Here is a 22,117-nt window from a genome sequence, read left to right as displayed (position 1 = left end):
TCTTGATCCTTGTTCCTAGACAGAGCCCACACATTATTTTTACATGTATTGAACTATACAGTATTCATGTAAATGATTTAGCGTAGTAACCAGTGAAATATATAACCTGTAGTCACATTTTAGCAGTAGTAACCATTATAAATTTACCTGTATGATAAATATTATTTTCCATTGATAAGGTTTGTACCCGTGTCCAGTTTTAACCTTAAGCCGTGCCTTGAGTATTCGAGGATGGTATTGGTGCAAGCAGGATGTGTGTGATTTTAAAATGTTTAACCATTGTGTAGAAAGGATAACTAAGCTCCATGCTTTTGGTTTTGTGTTAATATAATTTTATTATATCTTAAAAGAAAATGCCTTGATAAAACTTTTAGCTAACCTGTTAAATTTAGGCCATGCATGTCCCTAGACCACCATATTCATATAATGTTAAGCGATCTTCCGTATATTTAATGTCATGGGGACCAGGCTAAATTTAAGGTAAAATTTGTAACAAGTTCTTCCTTCAGTCAAATTATACAACTCATCCTCCTGTTAAGATAGTAGTTTTAGTAACTGTGGACCATCATATATATATATATATATTAACGTAATGGACAATTAGAATTTGATACTATTCGTGTTATAGTCCAAACAAAATAAAACTAAAAACCAAACAAATATTCCTAGGCCTAGTACAGTAGAGTATATATATGTTCTGTTTTAGGCCTCAGATAGTGTGTATTAGGCCTAGGAAGGTTAGGTAAGTTTAGGTTTTATTAGCAATATAAATACTTAGCCTTTCCAGTTTATCCAAATTCAATAGTACCAAATTCTACTATCTAAATGTCCATTATGTCAATACTGTATATGTACGATGGTCCACACTGTTACTATAAGTACGGTACTATCTAAACAAGAGGATGGGCTGAATTACAAGTAGCATTCTTCAGGAAATGCTAAATGAAGCTACTACAAATCTTTTACACACTGTATTTGTTGAAGCATCAAGTTCTCAAACAACTTGAAAGGAATTAATCTTATAATAAAATACAGAGTTTCCAATACAAAGTATATACACAATATACAAAATAAAATAAAAAGACTATGCATAATCTTCATAACCATAGTGTAGTCTTCATATATTGATAGTCCTTATCCCTCCTTCCATTTTGACAGTGAAAAATATATCAAGAAAAGAATGTTAAATTGCCAACATAAGATACCTTTCCTTCTCGTTATATACTGACACTAGCAATAAATTCCAACAAGTGAATTGCATTAATTACCAGGTTGCTAATCAATTTGTTTAAGCTACAGATGCATGGTAGAGTTCCTGTCTATAAAAATCTAGGAAATAATGTCCACAGTTAATAATCAAGAAATTGATTTTATGATTAGCAGGTTATCAGCTAACAAATGTAAGGAGCATCTTAAGACCATACTAGAAATTAAGCAGCCTAACATACCTGTACTTAGAAATATCACAAACTTAGAAGATATTTACAGATTTGAAGAATGCTTAGCAGCAATTAAAGATTTTGAAGAGAATGTAAATTTTCTTGAGGATTAAAAACTAAATACAGTAATTACCATTTCATCAACAGCCAAGATAAATCTGCTTTTCATATTACTATATATAAAAGATGGTCTCAATCTCAAAAGCTTAAAATATACTGTACAAGTACTGTACAATGCAGGTTCGGGCCAGGGTGAGCACCCAACACGAAATTGTGCCACATACAGTATAATGTAATATCAAAAGGGCCGCAGGCAGCATCACAGTTACAACCCTTCCGTCACTTCAGCAAATGCACGATTTATCTGCAGTAATGAAGCCAGCACAGATTTTGTTGGCTGGGTTTTCAAGTATCCAAAGCTCTTCTCTTCTGCAAAAATAGATTAAAAACAAACATCAATCACAACTGGATATGGCTTGCTTGCATAAGGGAGCTATTCTTGTTTGATACACTGTACTGGGTACTCCAAATATTAATATGAATTATTCCTATTCTTACAGTATTCTTTCTTTCTTCAATACACCTTCCACTTTCCATCCCACCAGCTTTTTACTGTCTCTCTCTTGCAAAAACAGCTTACAAACTTTAAAACTACAAAATCAACACACCTACATAGTCAATAAATGTCTATAATGATTATTAAGACCATAAATTATTACCTTTAATCATATGACAGCCACTATAATAATTATCTATGATAACTACCATTATGTATAATTGCTAATATCAACAAATATGTACTGTACTGTATATTCAAATAATTTTAGCAATGATTATCGATCATTCAGATTGTAGAGAAATCCTATATTGCTTTCTTTCTACCGAACTGACACACCTGAAAGGAAGGGGGGAGGGGGAAGGAAGAGGCCAACCAGGGAGTTACCAAGCTCCCTGGACCAGACTAGGGAGACCAGGGACCAGATTCACGAAAGCACTTACGCAAGCACTTACAAACCTGTACATCTTTTCTCAATCTTTGGCGGCTCTGTTTCCAATTATTAAACAGTTAATGAGCTCCAAAGCACCAAGAGGCTATTTATAACAATAACAACAGTTGAATGGGAAGTTTTCATGCTTGTAAACTGTTTAATAAATATAACCAAAGCCGTCAAAGGTTGAGGAAAGATGTATACGTTCGTAAGTGCTTGCGTAAGTGCTTTTGTGAATCTGGCCCCAGGATCTGGACAAGGATCCTGGGTCAAGGACCAGGGGTCTGGACAAGAATCTGGACAAGAACCAGGGAGCAATGGAGTACAAACAAACTTTTAAACATAAAAGCAGTCTGGGTTTAAAAAACAACAACCCAGGAGGAGGCATTTCATTACATTTAACACTAGCCTGCTGGAGGGGCCAAACAGTAGCTTATTGTAGCTAACTAACCGAAGAGCAGAGTAAATCAGACTTACCAGGGAGGAGAGTCAAGATTAAATCCACAAAGGGGGAAGACCAGAATAAGAAATCCCACCTCAAACAACACAAGTCCGACCAGAGATACTGACTAGGTAATGAACCGCCAGGACCTTGGTAAACCTCAAAAACCCTCAAGACCTGATATTAGCCTAAGACACTATAAAATACCATGATCAAAGCTGCAAGCTTTAAAATATCATGGGCTTGAAGCAAGATAAAAAATCTGGTCCCAATGGAGGCCACAGGTGAGGGTTCAAACTACGAAAACTGCCTCGGAGCAGCAGGCAGGAACCCTCCCTCTGAAAAAAGAGAAAATGAGGGGAAGAAAAGGGAAGTGGACAGAAGAGAAAGTCTGGGTAATCAAATCATGTTAAAACATATGAGCCAAGAAAACACCTGCCACTGCATCTTAAAGGAGAGGAGCATTTTAACAGTTTTAAGCAACTTTGGCAATGCCCCCAAGGCTGGAACTGCAGGAAACAAGGCTGCACACCCAGCACCAAAGTCAACATCGAAGCCACTGCAGATCAGGTCGGCACACAGCCCAGAAGTGCAAAACAGACATCAGATGAATATGCATCCCATGACCCGAATCCAGACAATGACAGTTGCACATGAAATATTCTCATCCTGGGGGTGAACCTGAGCAAACAGGAGACTCCCGTGGCACAAAAGAGCCAATGCCCCCCCCAAAAAAATGAAAGACGTAGCCCACCACTCGCTAGTGTTTGGGTACAGTACAACCATGATAAAGCCCCAAGAACAGAGGATTGTTTACAAGCCAGAAAGAAAGAATATAATGAAACCACAAGGCCAAAGCTGACCTGAAATGAAAAGAGATCGAACCTATGAGGGAAATGAAATCTGGAACCCACAGAAGGAACTGAAAAAGTCTGACCGAGCCAAAAAAGGCAGACAACAGGATGACGGAATCCTCCTGAAACATGATGCACACAAAGACTCTAACAATAAAGGAAAGTGAACCTAAGGAGGAACAAGCTAAAAAATTGATGGAGGGTAGGGACTATCCCTCAGCGGAGGAAAGGGGTCCCCCAAATACACCAGATGAATAGTGGAAGGAGAAAGTACAGTGAACCTGGCACCAGTAGAAACAACAGCTGCTCCAATTCAAAACCCCAAAACCAAAAGGGCCAATTCCTGGGCAACCATTCAAACAAAAACAGGCACACACTCCCAAAGTGGTAACCACATCACTACAAAATAAATAAACCAAAACCAAAAGATGGAGCCTTAAGATAAAATAAGAGGCCTAGCAACACCAAAATTCATAGGCTAAAGGTGTAACACCCACCCAACAGGTGGCAGAGGGAGACAGTACAGATGACCATTGATTTGTAGCAAATCCAAGGGACATCCCTTAAACTTGCATGTAGTGAATGCAGGCTTGGCAAGTCAATTTAAAAAGAGCCACACCAAACACCTAAAAACACTTGCCAGGACCTGAAGGTAAGGACCAAGCAGGACACATAGGCACTAGGGATGCTTGCTGGATGAATTGACACTGAATGCAGCCCTTTAAGATAAACATGGCTATAAAAAAGTGTTGGCAGCATGCAAAATGCTTGCATAAGAGCATACAAAAGCTAGTGCACCCCATACTCAAAATCCAGAATGCCCCCAATTTGGGAGTCTCACAGAGGAATCAAGAATTTATGCACTACTCTTAGAATGGCTCCCGACACAGTATGCTGGACTGCCTACTTGGGATAAGGGCCTTGCCCCCCCTCTATGACAGGGGAACATATGGGAATCAAATATTGAAGCACGATGACCAAAATTAATAACAGGCTAAGACAACCAGTCACACTGCATCACACATTGACACAAATGGTTGTGATAAATTCTGAGCTAACCCAAACAAAACTCATGACACATTTAAACAAGAATTCATATCTTTACATTTGGGCTTAGTGCAGTCACCAAACAAAAGAATGCAAGTGATGTGCAGAGTCATTTTTAAGAGGCTTGGGATTGTTGTCAAACATCACAGTATATTGATGGACTTTTCTACGAAGACAGACTAAAGTCATATGTAACAGCCAAAGAGTGTTAATGGGCTCGAAGAACTTACCAATAGCAGCACAACAGTATTCAGCTTGAAGCCTAGTTGCTGTGATCATGTTGGAAATAATATTTGCCGAATGCTGTACTCCTAGAAGCATCTGGGTGGCACTTTCACGTGCCATTTGTACATCCTGAAAAGATAAAATATAAAAAATATTTCCACATTCTTTAGCGAGAAAATAATGCTTATAATAAAAGCAACCAAGTACATATACTGTAAATTGTTTTTCCTTCCATTCACCTGGGGTCTAGGAAACTCGAACCGTGGACCCCAGTTGTGTGACATGCATAGGGTTACACTTTCGTGTTTCTCCTTGTCATTTAGTCAGGATTTTGGGACAGAAGGAATGTACAAACCAATTAAATGGTATTTTAATCCATTATATTGTAAATTTTAAGTAACTAAGATTGAGATAAATCAACAGTTCAAAGTAACAGTTTTCTAAACTTTTGCATGCAGACAATAGTGATACAGTATTTAATCCTAAGTGTAGGATTTTACTGTACCTGTAAGTACTGATGATAATTGGGTTTGCTTGCTAGAAAAGAGGCTTGAGCAGGTGTTAGCTGGCTGGCTTGATCATCATCAATTTTTGCTTCCCCTGATTTAGCTTCACGGAATTCCCTATTAACAAAATTAAGTAAAAGAAATGAGAACAGTACTTTAAATCTGCAAATATGATTAACAGATAGATACAAATTGATTATTGTTTTCCCATGCAGTGATGGTTGAAAGTACGGTGGCTGAAAGTACGCCAAGTGCATTATTACACTCCAAAAAATCTTATCCATGAAAAGTGTCATTAATATAATTGTGGAAATCAACAAATTAAGGATTACAGTTATATTAAAGCACAGTATAATGACCAAATTTTGTTACAAACTGTTATGAACTTTATCCTACAAAACATTGTTGATATTTAGCTTATTGAAAAAAAAAACTAAATATTTTTGTTGTTGTAAAAGCAACAAAGTAGTAAATAATGCATTGTGGTAATGAAAATTATTTGCTAAAAAAAGAACTCCTCACCCTCTCTCCCTACCTCTCTTTCACCTTCCCTCACCCTCAGGCAAGGTAGATGGAACTTTCACAGATGACAACAAAGAAATTAGTGAAATAATGAGGATGTAGTACAATTACATTTTCAATTAGCCCTTAAACCCACTGAAGATTGATAACCCATACAAATTCTTCATGTATGCCACCCTAACCTCATTGGATTTTGAAGCAGCCATAGATAATATACCTATGCATTCTGCATCAGGCCTCGATTCCTGGAATTCCTTATTCATCAACAATTATAAAAGCAATTTTATAACTAGATAATGAAGGACTCATGTCTAGAAGTTCTAGCAATAAAATATCCAAATATTATTTTTCAGCTTTATCATATAATCTTAGACCCCCTGAAGATAAGGCAATTCAGTTTTTGACACTGTACTCTAACACATTGAATTAAACCTGTACAAATAAAAATTACTAAGTCCTAGGAATAAGAAACCTTTCCTAACAGATTAGCAAAGCTTAATTAATATAAATTCTATAGAAAGGAAAAAGAATAAAGAGGGCACTTTATACAGTAAATTTGTGGTTTGCAAGTACTGTACAATACTTTGGAATATTGCAAATTTGCTACTGTAGTTATTTATATGGGAGTGACGGACTGTAACTGGAAGGCTTCTGGAATGAAACCTTATTTTTACACACTTTACAACCATATACTGTAAGAGTATTAAATCTGTACGAATTTGGGTTACATAAAGTTCTCCAGGAATGAATCTCATGCATATTAAAAGTTTACTGTACCTACATATGGTAGAGTACTCACCTCTCAGCAGCCAAACAGGCTGCCTTTCTCTCACTCATTATCGTTTTCCAGGTTTTAAATTCTTGCTCCAACTCCTTCGTCCTCTTTTTATATGCTTCAATTTTACTGGTACTAGAAAAGAAAAAAATGTAAAATATAATAAAAACTAGATTTTTTCTTTTTGTAAAAGCTCATCAAGATCCACAGGCTATAATATTTCAGGATACAAAGCAAACTAGTGAAAACAGAATAGAGGCTGAAGTGATTGTAGGGTGGAGTTGGTTGTGTTGGTGACCAGCCTGCCATCTGCTCTCATACTGCTAAGTACACTGCTCTGTTGGCCATGTTTACTAATATGTCCTGGATTGATATTCGGGTGGGGTGGGGGTGGGGGGTTAGGCAGCCTGGTACTTAATGTTTCTGGGCCTCGGCTTCCTTGTGTGGCCTTGGGTCGTCTCTCTCGGCATGGGTTCTCATCATTGTCTAAACTGCATGTAGTTCTCCCTCCTTCATGGCAAGTCCCTATGTTTTTTTTTCTGTGGGTAGTTAGTACTGTATCAAAGAGCCACAAGGAACTCTCACCAGAAAACCATTGTTGAATGAAATGATACGCCAATTTATGAGCGAGCTTCAGTGTCTCCTCAATTCCCCTCCCTTCCAGGGGCCAGATTCATGAAGCAGTTCTGCAATTACATACCTGCTTGATGGGGTTCTGGGAGTTCTTCTACTTCCCAAGCCCGGCCTGAGGCCAGGCTTGACTTGTGAGAGAGTGGTCCACCAGGCTGTTGCTTGGAGCGGCCCGCAGGCCCACATACCCACCACAGCCCGGTTAGTCCGGCACTCCTTGAAGGAAACAATTTAGTTTCCTCTTGAAGATGTCCACAGTTGTTCCTGTAATATTTCTGATGCTCGCTGGTAGGACGTTGAACAACCGTGGACCTCTGATGTTCATACAGTGTTCTCTGTGCCCATGGCACCTCTGCTCTTCACTGGTTCTATTCTGCATTTTCTTTCATGTCGTTCACTCCAGTACATTCTGTGCAGATTTGGGACCTGTCCCTCCAGTATTTTCCATGTGTATATTATTTGGTATCTCTCTCGTCTCCTTTCTAGTTATTATAATTATATATAGCTATCCATTATATAATGGATAGATAGTATGGTGTTTTAACATGCAAGTCCTGCATAATTATTTTTTGCTTTTACAATATAACCACAGAGATCTTGCAAGAAAGAGATGGTTGGACTGACTGCAACTAACTGGGCCTAAAAAAAGGCCTTTGGCAGTCCCACACAGGAGGCTGGCTGTTCTTTGAGGTAGAACACAAAGGAGGCTGCAATAGACAGGCACAACTGACGAGATGAATAATTTTCCGACTGACAAAAATAAGAGCAGTGATCAGACTGAAGAAATGTCACTAGTAGAATACCCAAAGGTTCAGTTCTATCACCAGTAATGTTTGTTGTCTATATAAACAATCTGCCAGAGGGATATTAGTTACATGAATATGTTTGCAGATGATGCTAACTAGGGAGAATAAAAATGTCATGTAATGAAATGTGGAATAGGGGAAAACTAGCCACAAACAACCTACAAATACAGTATGTGAAAAAGATGCCGAAGAACTCTGACAAATAGTGCACTAGAATGGTTCTGAATAGTAAACTGTTACCAGAGGGCCACATCAAAGCACAGCAAGAGGAGCTTTATAGTTCAAAATTTATTATAAATTCATGGATGGGGGAAGGACTTCTGGCATTTAACAAATAGTTTAAAATTTTGACCAAAAACGTATTTATAATCTTTCAAGTGTTCTGACATCAAGTTTCGTGTTACATCTTTCATTTTGGTATCAAATTGTGCATACTCTAAAGGCGCCTATTTTGAAACTATCCCGAAGTCGATCAGATACAAAATGAATTTTATACAAATATTTTTGTAATGGACGCAAGTGCTGTCCTCGGCTAGGACTCAAGAAAAAAGTGGACATGATCAGTGTCCAAAGCGAGCGATAATGTTAAAAATGCAAAAGCTTGTCAATAGAAAGAAAAAGGAGAGATGTACTAATCACAAAATTGCAACAGGATTCACAGAAATTGACAACAAGGAACTTTTAAAACCTGCAATGTCTATTACAATGGGCTATAGACTCATCCTGTAACTACACTTAATTACACTCACATGCTCCTTTGTCCTAATAAAATGACAAAACTTTATTATGATTTTGGCAGTTACTAGATTTGGGTCAGCAAGCGCTGAATTAGTGAGTGGTCAGTGTAACTTGTGGAAATCATCATTTTCCAAGAAGTGTGGGAGGGATTCCCCATCCCATCCCTCAGAAAGCTCAGGACACCACCTAGTAGCAGTAGAGGTAATCAAATTAAGTTGATCAGAGTTGTTTTTATATCTTAGCGAGTAGTAAATCTCTGTTGGAAAATTACCTTTTGTAATGTTTGTAGGGAAAAATGCTTTTTGCAATTTTCCCTTATTCAGACAGCTCATCTCTGTATTAGTTTCATTTATACTCCCAACATTACATGGAGGAAATAAGTTAAGGATGATAATGTCATCAAAAGCATGATGTGGCCAGGGCCCTACACAAGCCTGTGAAGTATGCTGAGGGTGAGCTATCAAGGTATGTAAACCAGAAAATTTCATGAATTTTCTGTACTAGCAATCTGCAGGCTATACTATAGTTCTCAAATATTTTCCATAATGGATTAAAACATACAGTACATGCAAAGAATGAAAAACTATCATACCTCTCTTTCACGTCCTCTCCATATGATAAGTTAGGCATGGGTGCTGATGCATCAAAAGAAAGCCCAGCAATTTTATATGCTATTTCTCCTGCTATACTTTCAGATTTCCTCATTAACTCCATCCTTAAATCTGACACGCATTCATCTCCAGGTAAACGATCCTGAAGTCTTCGCAGTGCTTCTCTAATGCTAATGTCAATAACACCACTCACTCTTGAGGCCCACGGGAGTTTCTGATCAATCAGGCATATCTGATCTGCAAAGAAAGATACAATCAAACATTTCACCACCAGTGTGTAGTTGCATTATATTTTCATATGGTACTTCTGATCTTCACTATTCCTGGCTATAATTATTGCCTTTATTAGTGCAAACACAATTATGAATTTCAACAAAACAGTATTTTAATAAAAGACTTTTTAGACAGTAAATGTTTTTCATAATTTTTATTGTTTTGACACTGCATTGCAATCCAGCAAGAATATGATTTGCACAACCAAATTCCTATTTTTAAAATGGCAATTGATTTTCTGATAAACGGAATTTTTGTCTTGATCTTAATGATGGTAGGATGTACGTAAAGTGTAAATAAGTTGGGCATGCTTCCTTTCACCTAATGCCTCTGTTTACCTAGCAGTAAATATGTACTCCAAGAGTTAGGTGAATTTGCATTGAGGAGGGTCAGTAGTGCGACCTGGGGGGGGGGGGGCATCGATACAAGCCTAAAGTATTTACATACACAGGCTCACGTTTTGATGAGCAGTTTCTGAGATATGAAAACAGGACAGTTTCACCTTCCCAACATTTACACCAAGAAATTAAACCTACTTCAAAACTCACCTTTCAGATCAAGTACAGGAAAAGCAACAGAGAGCGATTGTCTTCCACCTATACTCTGACCGGACTTCCTTCCACGACCAATAGTTGACCTCCTCCTCTTAACTTTCTCGACTTCTGCCTGGATGTCTTTATTAATGACTACTGCTACTGCATCTTCAGGAGTGTTTAATTCACTTTCATCACACATTTCAACTGAACCTTCTTCTATTGAGGAGGATGCATTGTCAGTTGAATGATTCTCCTGTTCCACAACTTTAACTTGGCATGTTTGTCTTGTTTTTATATTTTCAACATTATCAACTCTTTTCTTTTCTTTCTGTTTCCCGTCTAACTTGTCTCCCTTCCTGTTAAGCTCATTTCCTTTGTCATTACAATGGGGGTTATTTGCCTCAGTTGAACACTTAGATCTCTCTCTGGAATTTTTTCTATGTTCTGGGGTTAATGACTTACTAGTAATTTTTTCTGGTGCCTGAGTTTTGCTAGGTGACACTGTCGTACTCTTGCATGACTGTGTTTTAACTAAAGCCCTGCTTGAAGACTTTACGTCCCTAGTACTAAACTGCTTTTGCTCAGGAGATTTGCTGGATGATCTAGTCTTACTCAGTTTGCATTCTTGTACAGGAGTTCTTTTAAACAATCTTGTCTTGGTTGCACTCTTGTCCAGTACTGGAGTTCTGTAAGATATTGTTCTAATAGCACTTCCCTCGCCTGGTGTTATTTTGGAAGGTGTTAGTTTATTGGCACTGGTCCCCAATATTGGGGTTCTATTGGATCTTCTTGTACTAGCACTTTCATTCACTACTGGGATTTTACTGGATAGCTTTGATTTGCTAACACTGCCCCCAACTACTGGAGTGCTATTGAATGATTTTATCTTTTTGGTACTTCTAACTACTGGGGATTTGTTGAATGATCCTGTCTTGCTGTCATTTCTCTTCACTTCTGGAGTTCTACTGGATGACCTTGTCTTACTAGTGTTCTTTTCTCCAGCAAATATTCTGTGTGAAGACCGTGTGTTACTGTTATTACTATTCGTCAGTGGAGTTCTAACTCTTGACCTTCTTGGTGTGGCAATAATTTTTGGTGGAGAGATTTCACTTGGGTCACATTCACTCTGAATATGACGCTTCTCAGGTCGATTATCTTCAATTGTTAAATATTCCATAATCATATATTCAAAGAATATAATTCCAGATCCTTTCTTTTCAGTAGATAATCAATGAGCCTGGCCTGAAAATAGAAAAAGTTCAGTACATGCCTTTTGTAAAACATTAAAATGTGGCCCTGATATAAATTAATTTTAAGTTATGCAGATCTCAAGCCAGAATCTGAGACATCTTAAGACTTGGTTTGAGCCATACATAAATCAAACATTTTATTTAAAGGAAGACTGGGAGAGTGCCATGAATGCCAAAAGAATGTAGCTTGGATAAAATATTGTACCTCCAGGTGGTGTCAAAAAGAATTGTTCCAATGGAGATACTCGTAGCAAAGGTAATACAAATGTAAACCTCCAAGTCCACTAGGATGTCAGTCGTGCTGTGACACTTGCAAAAAAACCAAATCGGGATGTGAAGAGACATTGATAATGTTCCAAACACCACGTAAGATATACGTTAACCATACGTTCAAAAATTTACAGATGCAACTCAGAGCAAAGGGGATAAAATCTTTCTGGGACATGTCTTATGTACCAGATTTCTAAATGTGAAGAACTGCCTCGAGCCAGTCTTCGGGAACTGATGTTTTCCATTTGTACTGTTATAAGGATGTAATTCTGTATAAATATCAGTAAATACTGAAAGGCATCTAAAGGGAGATAGAGCATCTATAGTGTCATAATGGCTTGGCACTTTCCCCTTATAATGCCCTTCACAGGGAGCAATGAGCAGCTATTATGCATTAGTTGATCATATTTTAACTAGTAACAATAATGCCAAATAGTTCATTTATTTTGTTACTAGGAAATGCACTGACTGAATTTTACTATCTAACAGTTTGCATCATAGAGCTGGGAAAAAATTAACTGAATGAAGTGTTACAATGACTTACTAGTTTGTGTAAACACAGACCTGATTAGGAATGTGTGAACTACACATTCCTCGTAGCCTGGTGGATAGCGCGCAGGACTCTTAATTCTGTGGCGCGGGTTCGATTCCCGCACGAGGCAGAAACAAATGGGCAAAGTTTCTTTCACCCTGAATGCCCCTGTTACCTAGCAGTAAATAGGTACCTGGGAGTTAGTCAGCAGTCACGGGCTGCTTCCTGGGGGTGGAGGCCTGGTCGAGGACCGGACCGCGGGGACACTAAAGCCCCGAAATCATCTCAAGATAACCTCAAGATAACCATTTTGTCTACTGTGTATAAAATATTTACAAAACATGGCCTACAAAAAGAGAATTTTGGTCAAAGGGGTGAAACAAGCAGAGGGCAAAATAATGGTCTATCAATTGATCAAAATAAAGAGTACCCTTTGTCGGCAAAGGAAATAATTTTACGCATCATTTACTTGATGTACCTGATAAATAAAAATAGATAGGTTTGTTAGCAATTCTTTTGGCATTTGCTTTCAGTTTAGTTGCCGTAATATCTAAGGTCACAAGCAATAGGAGTTACATTAAATACATTACACAGTCATGCCAATATAAATAAGTTTAACTGAAAATGGAACATAAAAACAGCAAAGCATTACTTTTAATTAAATTTAGATTTTTTCTAAAAATCGAATTATGGTGTTGCTGTACTTCTATGAGAAAGACATAAGCAGCAGCAACCCATCTCAAGATCTGAAACACTGAGTCTTAATTGCTTTGTGAGAATGTACCGATTAATTAATCACTAAAACCTGCAATAATACCCACTTGTACTTGTGTACATAAACTATCGATGAGCCTAGTCTCTGCAACAACTAGACGTCTCTAAACAGCCTCTACACTCATTTGCACTGTTTCATCACGTTATGCAAGAAAATGTCAAGAATCTTTGAACAAATCATTCTTGGTTACACTGTCGTACATGGAGTGGAGAAAGGCGGGCATGGGGTGGGCAGCGACACACTTCACCAGACTCTTCCACTGTTTGAAACTTGTCAACAAATGGCGTGACTGGCGCGCTGGTTCTTTGCGGCAATCACGCCTCAATAAAACCCGAAAACAGTACATATAGTAGTTGATACTAATTTTAGCTAGGTAATAAATTATTATTATTCTGTGATTTGTTGTGTGTACGTATAAAATACGTATAATAATAATAATAATAATAATAATAATAATAATAATAATAATAATAATAATAATAATAATAATAATAATAATAATAATAATAATAATAATAATAATAATAATAATAATAATAATAATAATTAATAATAATAATAATGTTTATTCAATTAAAAGTACATTTATACAAAATGAGTTACAAAGAGAGTGTTGGATTTCTAGATAGAGCTAGTACTATATATACTATAGTACTATATATATTCTGCCCGGAACGCTTTGCGTAATAGTTGCATTAGGTATTGAATGTACGAATGTACTAGCTCTATCTATAAATCTATCATTTTTTTGTAAAATCTCTTGTATGTATGTACCTTACCTGAATAAACATTTATTTATTTATTTACTATACCTTTGGTGAAGTGTCATACGTTCGTAGCCCCTGTATCGGGGGGCGAAGCTTATGTCAAACCGGCTGGACGCTCGCTCGACCATCATCAGGCGACTACCAAATCTCAAGGCATGACACTGTTGATATGCTTGCAAAGACAGCCTGTTGAAAACCAATAGTAGAAATTAATATGGGTGTTTCATTAGTAGTGACAGAGAATACTTAAACAAATATCTAATGAAACCAACCAAACTCAATTCCAAGCTCGACCAAACAAAAATCTCTTTAGCCCTACTTAAAACCCTCAACTTGCCCTAGAAACCAACTATGGAACCATAGCAAACAACAATTGAGCTATGTACGAAAAAAGAAACCCGGATTTCTAGCAAACAACCATAGAGCTCTAGCAAACATAACCATAGAGCCCTAGCAAACAAACCTGGAGCACTAGTACACAAACAACCCTTGGAGCACAACCATGCATGAACCAGAGCCCGACCATGCACAACCCAAAGGCCCAGTGACACCCCCGGAGCCCGACCAGTTAAGTAACCGGAGCCCGACCAGTTATTTAACCGGAGCCCGACCAGTTATTTAACCGGAGCCCGACCAGTTGTGTAACTGAACCACCAGTTGTGTAACCGGACCCAGATCAGTTGTGTAACCGCAAGCCTAGCAAGTATATATCTCATCCAACCCCCACTAAGCTAAAAAGCCCCAGAACCCAACCAAACTCCATTCCTAGCTCGACCAAACAAAAATCTCCTTAGCCCTACCTAAAACCCTCAACTTGCCCTAGAAACCAACTATGGAGCCATAGCAAACAACAATTGAGCTATGTACGAAAAAAGAAACCCGGATTTCTAGCAAACATATAACCATAGAGCCCTAGCAAACAACCCTTGGAGCACAACCATGCATGAACCGGAGCCCGACCATGCACAACCCAAAGGCCCAGTGACACCCCCGGAGCCCGACCAGTTATTTAACCGGAGCCCGACCAGTTGTGTAACTGAACCACCAGTTGTGTAACCGGACCCAGATCAGTTGTGTAACCGCAAGCCTAGCAAATATACATCTCATCCAACCCCCACTAAGCTAAAAAGCCCCAGAACCCAACCAAACTCCATTCCTAGCTCGACCAAACAAAAATCTCCTTAGCCCTACCTAAAACCCTCAACTTGCCCTAGAAACCAACTATGGAGCCATAGCAAACAAAAATTGAGCTATGTACGAAAAAAGAAACCCGGATCTCTAGCAAACATATAACCATAGAGCCCTAGCAAACAAACCTGGAGCACTAGTACACAAACAACCCTTGGAGCACAACCATGCATGAACCGGAGCCCGACCATGCACAACCCAAAGCCCAAGTGGCACCCCCAAGCGAAGAAAATGTATATATGCTGATTAGCATTGTAAGTTTGTGGCCACGTCTGTGGTAGAAAATAATAATAAAAAAAAGTTAACGATGGTCTCCATGCATCCAGGCATGTAGACCATCTTCAGAAAGACATAGCTGCTCTGGAGTAATGTCTTACCAGAGCTATGGAGCTATGTCTTGCGACAAAATATCATACCAGAGCTTAGTCATCTCTCGTATCAGGAACGGTTGAGGGCCACAGGGCTAACACCACAAACCAGGCATGACAGGCCGGACTTCATAGAAACCTTTAAAATATTAAACAAGTTTGAGGACGTCGACCAGGACAATGTCTTCAGAAGGTCAGATATTACACGAGCAAGGAATAGCGGCTTCAAACTCAACAAGCCAGAATGTTGGACAGGAAATAGACGATGCTTTTCACCCATAGGGTTGCAAACCCGTGGAACCGCCTACCTGCCGAAGCCGTAAACGCCAAACTCGTCTGGGTTTTAAAATACAGTTGGAAAAGATCATCAGGGCAAATGGCGGGACCTTTGACAAGCCGCCGGCTTACTGTCGTCATCGAGGCTACTAGTGTTAGTGGCCCTCGGGTAAATTCAGTTCCTGGAGGGGTGTCCCCGCTTCTTTTTGTTGGGAAGTTGTTCATATATGGCAGTATTTGTACACTGGACTGTCGCTTGTCTCTAAACTTAGTTTTTAAACTATTAACTTAATGAAATAATATTACCTTATACGGGAGAATAATTCTAAATGATAAAATTGACGAATGCGGCTTTGGGTTGGGCGGCCGCGTAGGCGAGCCTGGCTTGAGGACAGCAAAAAAAAAAAAAAAAAAAAAAAAAAAAATGCTTCACCCTCCACATACTTCAAAGTGCAAATAATTGCCAACAGAACCTAAATACCGAACCTACTATACGCCTAATTAAACATAGAATATAAAATTAATTTATACACGATAAAAACTATTTTTAATACATAGTACATGAAAGTCGATAATAAACGCGTCTTGGGAGGTGGGGGGGGGGGGGGGACGACCGCCGCGTTAACGAGGCTAGCCTGACGACCGGGTGGTTTAACACACTGGGGAAGTGTATTCTACATAATATCCTACCCATATAATGTAGGCAAATCATGATCCTCAAAATCCTCCACAATATCCGAGAGAGGACAGACTATTTAGCATTAGTGGAATACAAACATTTGAATACTACGGAAACAACGACCCACGTTGACATTACAAAAACTCAATGTTATAATAGCGAATAAATGTATAATGCATTAAGCATTTGTAGGTGGAGGTAGACTATATATTCATGCGTACCTCCCAACTGTTTAGATATATTTGTAATATTAGATATATTTAGTTTTCAGTTGCATATTGTCCTGGGGACCATTCAGGCTTGTTCGCATTTGTAAAAAAAAAAAAAAAATAATGATCAGGCTTACCTACACAGGAACGACACACCTCACCCCACCGCTGCTTCCTGACGACTGTCGGTGCTGTAGTCCACACTAACTTGGGATGCCAGATTTGAGTTGCCTTAAGTCGCGAGCTGAAGAATTAATCGTCACAAACTTTATTATAAAAGTAGCCAAATATTTTTTTTCCAGATTGATTCATTTTTCAAAATACACAACCCAGCTTATATTAACAGTAGCCGAAAAAGTAGTAAGTAGCGACATCGCCAGAAAACCAAATAAGCCAGAAAAAAGAGAGATCTGGCATATTTGATTGCCAGATTGGGCTACTTGTAGCCCAATTGGGCTACAACCGACCCAGAGACTCTCTGCCTAAAATTATTTGAACGCCATATTGAAGTTCCTAGCGTATAGCGCCAGGCGTGTGTAAATGAATATTTATATGCATTATAGGCCTTTCTAAATTAATTTATAGATCTGAATATCATATGTTGTCTAACAAACGAATTATTTAAGTTGATATTTTAATTATGCCAGATACACGTCTCAACGCACACTAGAAGATTCGTCAGCGTATTTTTTATTATTATTTTTATTATTTATATATAAATAGAGTTCTTAAATTCTTATAAAGCCGCTAGCATGCATAGCGTTTTGGGCAGGTCCTTCATCCTATTTTTTTTTTCCCGGAATACGACCCGCCAAATCGTTAAACAACCTATTCACTGCTGGGTGAGCAGTTAAGGATTGTCACCTTGTCAATCCTTCCCAGCCAGAATACGAACCCAGGTCAAAGGGCTGGCGACGAGCCGGGCGTGTGTTTTACTACTACGCCACAGAGACTGCTCCGTGGCGTAGTGGAATTTTGAATTTTGAAACCTGACTAACCTAGCTCAACCCAACCTAACGTAACCCAAATCCAACCGAGCCTAATGCAGCCTAACCTTAATAACATAACCTAATACAGCCTAGCATAACAATACATCGCGTATTGAGAACTATGCCTCTTCAACGCAACACAGCATATGCATATAAACAACATATGCATATAAATATAGAATCAATGTCGCAACCCACCCAAAAGAGTGTGGAAAGTGGCCGAAGTGTTACCCGCGGCGGCATATCGGCGAAACCCACATTGAAAAGTGTATATTCAATTCACTGTCCTGACATTATTTTTCGATGTACGTATTTCATTTTTGTACCAATGTATTCGCAATAGAATGTTGTAGAAGAACATAAGTATAAAACGTCACATAAGAATGCGTTCGATCGGCAACAAATATAAAAACTACGTCGATCACACTCGTCGTGTCAATAATACAATTGTTTTACCACGATGATTCACTGCCATGCCGTTCTCCCAAATAAGCTCTTCGGCTTTTAGAGAAAACGTAAATTTCATGGTAAACATTTCTAAACTATCCCCAAGTAGATCGGATCGAAATTGGAATTTATACAAATATTTATTCTCGTGACGCCCGCCAGTGTCACCCTTGCGGAACCCGAACAAAACTTAGTGACGCGCTTGTGCGCCACCGCGGGGCGAAAGTGATAATTATTATAATTATTAATTAATACTTATAAGAGTAATAAGAGAAAAACGATTCACCCTAAATATACATAGTAACGACTTTGATACCTTGCCTACGCTCAGATCCAGAGCTCGCAAACAGCACTGGATAACGACATCTCTACCAAGTTCTTTCTGCCCACCCATTGTTTGATTGACATCCATTCCCCATTATTCCTCTATTAACCTTATGTTTTCATTACCCCTATATTCCTTCGACCCTTCGCCTCACCCCACACAACTTCACCTCTTCCACATGAGTATTTAAGACAAAATTGCACCTTGTGTGTCGCAGAGGCACCACTACTGCGCCAGGTAAGTCCACTACGGGCTCACCATAGCCCGTGCTACTTGTCCTGCTCCTGTGCCAGGTAAGTTACGGGCTCATCATAGCCCGTGCTACTTGGAACTTGTTCCGAGTAGCTGAATATATAACAACAACCTTGTGTGTGTGGTAAGACACCGTGGAAATAATTACCACCATTTTTTATCTTGGAGCAGTAGCCAAAGGCAAAAATACTCAACATATCCCTAAACTGGATCCCATTAAATGAGAAAGTCGATGAAATTGCTAAATTGGCAATTCGTCATCCAGTGATACATAAAAATCCAACCCAGCCTAGAGTACATAAAAAACACCATCGCCAAAAAACTCTCAAACACCTCAACAAAGCCTACCTACACCAGAGAGCAGTAGAAGGTTCGCCCTCTGCAATATTGTATCTTCAGGCCACTAATTTAGACAGGTTAAATATCCCCAAAAGAATCCACAGGGAAATAGCAGTTAGGTTATATAGACTACGTCTAGGTTACAGATTCAACTGGGAGATTGGCGAACCCCGACAGACGGAATGCATCTTCTGCCAAACAATCAGAGAAAAGCCACTACATCACTATCTCCAGGAATGTGAAGCAACCAACAACCTTAGAAGAGCTTTAAGAGTCCCTGAATCTTGCAGTAACCATCCTGAAGCAAGTCATCAACTCTGTCACTTTTCTGGTCAAGATAGATGGGTGGTGTGCAAGGGTGTCCAGCAGCTGGACACTCTCATAAATACTGTCAAGCAGTATCCTCCCCCGCGATAGCAGCCTGACGATTAAATGTGACCTCAGCACACAGTATATTTACTAAAAAAAAAAAAAAATACCACTTACGGGCTATTCATGCCCGTGACACCTCTGGTGGCTTAATCTTCATCAATCATTCCTTACTTGAAGACGGTCGAGTGGAATGAAATGTAGGAATCGGATCTACCCCTTCAATAATCACTAGTTTCTTTACCATGAATTTCGTTAACGTGATTGCTCATCTTAATCCAGAGTAAGAAATTGCCGACGATGAGAGATAACATGGCTGAAGTTATGACGACCAAACCACACATCAGAAGATGGAGAAACGTCGTCTCGGTCCGTCCTGGACCATTATCAAGCAGTACGTCTTGATTGTGTAAGAAAATTGTTAGAAGCAAAGAAAGCTTATACTATAAGATCAACAACGCCAGCAATGCGGTTACATTGAACCAAATTGCACACACACACAAAGATGGGTACTGGGCCCCACTCACCTCTTTAACCTTTTACAAAATTTATTAGGGAGCACTGAAACTACTGTACGGGTATTGGATATTTCTTTCTGATTACGAAAAGAAATCTGGCCATTTCAGGCACTATTTCACACTTTACCAAAGTTGAATACGTGAGAATCGGATGGGTGTCAATAACTGCAAATATTTCTTAAACCACTTAGGCCTACCCCACCAGCATGTGTTTATCTCGAACCCCAGACAATTTCCTTTTCAAATTTGGGTATGGCTAGTCCAGAGTGTCTGGCCTTCAACTTCGGAGAGACATGCAGACATTCTCAGTCCTCAATGAACAGTCCACACGTTCATTACCCTCACACTGAACAGTTCACACGGTCACTACCCTCACACTGAACAGTTCACACGGTCACTACCTCTCACACTGAACAGTCCACGCGTTCTCTACCCTCACTCTAGAACTAGTCTTCAATATGTGTGTTTCCACGTGACTGTGTAGGCCACGTCCACATGCAAACATTAACCAGGTGACATTAAACGGGAACTCAGGGAGGATAACAATAAACATCATTTTGGGTTAGTCTCCCTTCAGAAAGAGAGAAATTTATATTTTAATACAAATAAACAAGAGTTTGCTTCCGAGACGCGACACAGGTAAAAATTTTTTTTGCTCAAATATTTATATATATATATATATATATATATATATATATATATATATATATATAAACAATGGGTAAATAGGTCATAAGGTAATGATATACTGTACTTCTGAATCAACTGTCGGCACATTAATGGTATTAAGCTGATAACTATTACAGATATTAGCTGGTTAACGAATATATATATTCACATGTATGCAGTTATTGCTGTGGCCTGATGATGAACGTAAGGCATATAAGTAATTCATTGAGTTTTATGCTGTGGACATCATGTACATTGGAGTTAAATTATTCTTGAAGTTAAACAATAATTTACACTTGGCTATAAATAAATGTATATTTAGGTCTATGTACAGAAGCTTAAGGTAAAGGTAAATATTTCATTATATATATTTTTTTAAAGCTGATAGTGTACATTCTCTCTACAAACAAAAACTATTTGATCTGCATTACATAAACCTACATTAGCAAATCTGAATTTTATATTTATACAAATTTTAAAGCTTTAAATTTGGTATAATGATAAACATTACATTTGAAAATCTTGAGTCTTGCTAGCAGTATTATTACAATAAATTAAATTGTAATATATAAATTGTAATAATTGGAAAACGAGGAGATTGTGAAAAAATTAAACAAATCAAATAATTCTCAATATACTTCAACTCTCCCAAAGAATAACACATTGTACAAGTTGATGGTGACACAGATGTAGACGTTCATGGACGGTGACTCAAGCTTCAGGGACGTTGATATATTGAGGACTATCAGGAATCCACCACAGTCTTGGCATGTGAGGGTGGGAGAGCAGGGTGTGAGGGTGGGAGAGCAGGGTGTGAGGGTGGGAGAGCAGGGTGTGAGGGTAGGAGAGCAGGGTGTGAGGGTGGGAGAGCAGGGTGTGAGGGTGGGAGAGCAGGGTGTGAGGGTGGGAGATCAGGGTGTGAGGGTGGGAGAGCAGGGTGTGAGGGTGGGAGAGCAGGGTGTGAGGGTGGGAGAGCAGGGTGTGAGGGTGGGAGAGCAGGGTGTGAGGGTGGGAGAGCAGGGTGTGAGGGTGGGAGAGCAGGGTGTGAGGGTGGGAGAGCAGGGTGTGAGGGTGGGAGAGCAGGGTGTGAGGGTGGGAGAGCAGGGCGTGAGGGTGGGAGAGCAGGGCGTGAGGATCCAATTCGTGTATGAAGGTGTGAGGGTGTTCCAGGGCTCACAGTTCAGGCTCGTGGAAGGTCTGTTGGTCGTACCTGCTTGTGTCCTTCCTCTGAGCTCTGGGGATGAGGGGGGGAGGAAACACATTATAATATTGACTACATTTGCTGACCTCCAAACATATATTAATTCAAATTCTAGAATAACTTCCTTGACTCTTTCTATTTATATACAATGTTAAATTTTTTGTTAAATATAGAAGGGAGTACCACCTCTGGCTGGAAGAAATGGAACCCCTTACTCTTGAAAAGAAACATACATAACGCACTAGAGTTTTTTTTTAGGTCCCCACAGTTTTTGTGTGCTTTTGTACTATCACCCCCTTCC

At 39.1% G+C, this 22,117-nt stretch overlaps 2 protein-coding genes across 4 annotated transcripts in view; both read right to left on the bottom strand.

Annotated features, from left to right (window-relative positions):
• Positions 1-309: 309 nt before the first annotated feature.
• Positions 310-16,962, bottom strand: LOC123770725 (serine-rich adhesin for platelets). 3 transcript variants are annotated; one of them, XM_069305866.1, is made up of 8 exons: positions 16,845-16,962; positions 14,033-14,173; positions 10,406-11,635; positions 9,566-9,821; positions 6,824-6,934; positions 5,502-5,619; positions 5,002-5,125; positions 310-1,868 (listed from the first exon to the last, which is right to left on the bottom strand). In XM_069305866.1, exons 3-8 carry the CDS (start codon positions 11,574-11,576, stop codon positions 1,765-1,767), a joined length of 1,884 nt encoding a protein of 627 aa, XP_069161967.1. In that variant the 5' UTR covers positions 11,577-11,635; positions 14,033-14,173; positions 16,845-16,962; the 3' UTR covers positions 310-1,764. The 3 variants fall into 3 exon arrangements, with proteins under 3 accessions (XP_069161967.1, XP_045618807.1, XP_045618805.1); XM_045762851.2 differs by lacking the exons at positions 14,033-14,173; positions 16,845-16,962 and adding an exon at positions 13,421-13,551; XM_045762849.2 differs by lacking the exons at positions 14,033-14,173; positions 16,845-16,962 and adding an exon at positions 13,267-13,492.
• A 3,539-nt stretch (positions 16,963-20,501) lies between these two features.
• The window catches only part of LOC123770724 (reelin), a 66,572-nt gene continuing 64,956 nt past the window's right edge, over positions 20,502-22,117 (bottom strand). The window contains exon 65 of the mRNA XM_045762848.2: positions 20,502-21,849. Coding sequence (XP_045618804.2) covers positions 21,789-21,849 — 61 coding nt within the window. The 3' untranslated portion in view covers positions 20,502-21,788. The remainder of the gene's footprint in view (positions 21,850-22,117) is intronic.

Source organism: Procambarus clarkii, chromosome 56, assembly GCF_040958095.1.
Source record: "Procambarus clarkii isolate CNS0578487 chromosome 56, FALCON_Pclarkii_2.0, whole genome shotgun sequence".
Taxonomy (NCBI): domain Eukaryota; kingdom Metazoa; phylum Arthropoda; class Malacostraca; order Decapoda; family Cambaridae; genus Procambarus; species Procambarus clarkii.
The sequence above is the reverse complement of the archived record's forward strand: the minus strand, read 5'-3'. Positions and strand labels throughout refer to the sequence as shown.

Excerpts from the sequence above, each read along its gene's own strand:
- LOC123770725 (XM_069305866.1), bottom strand. The coding sequence starts at position 11,576 with ATGATTATGGAATATTTAACAATTGAAGATAATCGACCTGAGAAGCGT. Across the intron at positions 5,620-6,823 it reads GCCTGTTTGGCTGCTGAGAG|GGAATTCCGTGAAGCTAAAT; the intron begins GTGAGTACTCTA and ends TTTTGTTAATAG. Across the intron at positions 1,869-5,001 it reads ATACTGTTGTGCTGCTATTG|AAGAGAAGAGCTTTGGATAC; the intron begins GTAAGTTCTTCG and ends CTATTTTTGCAG.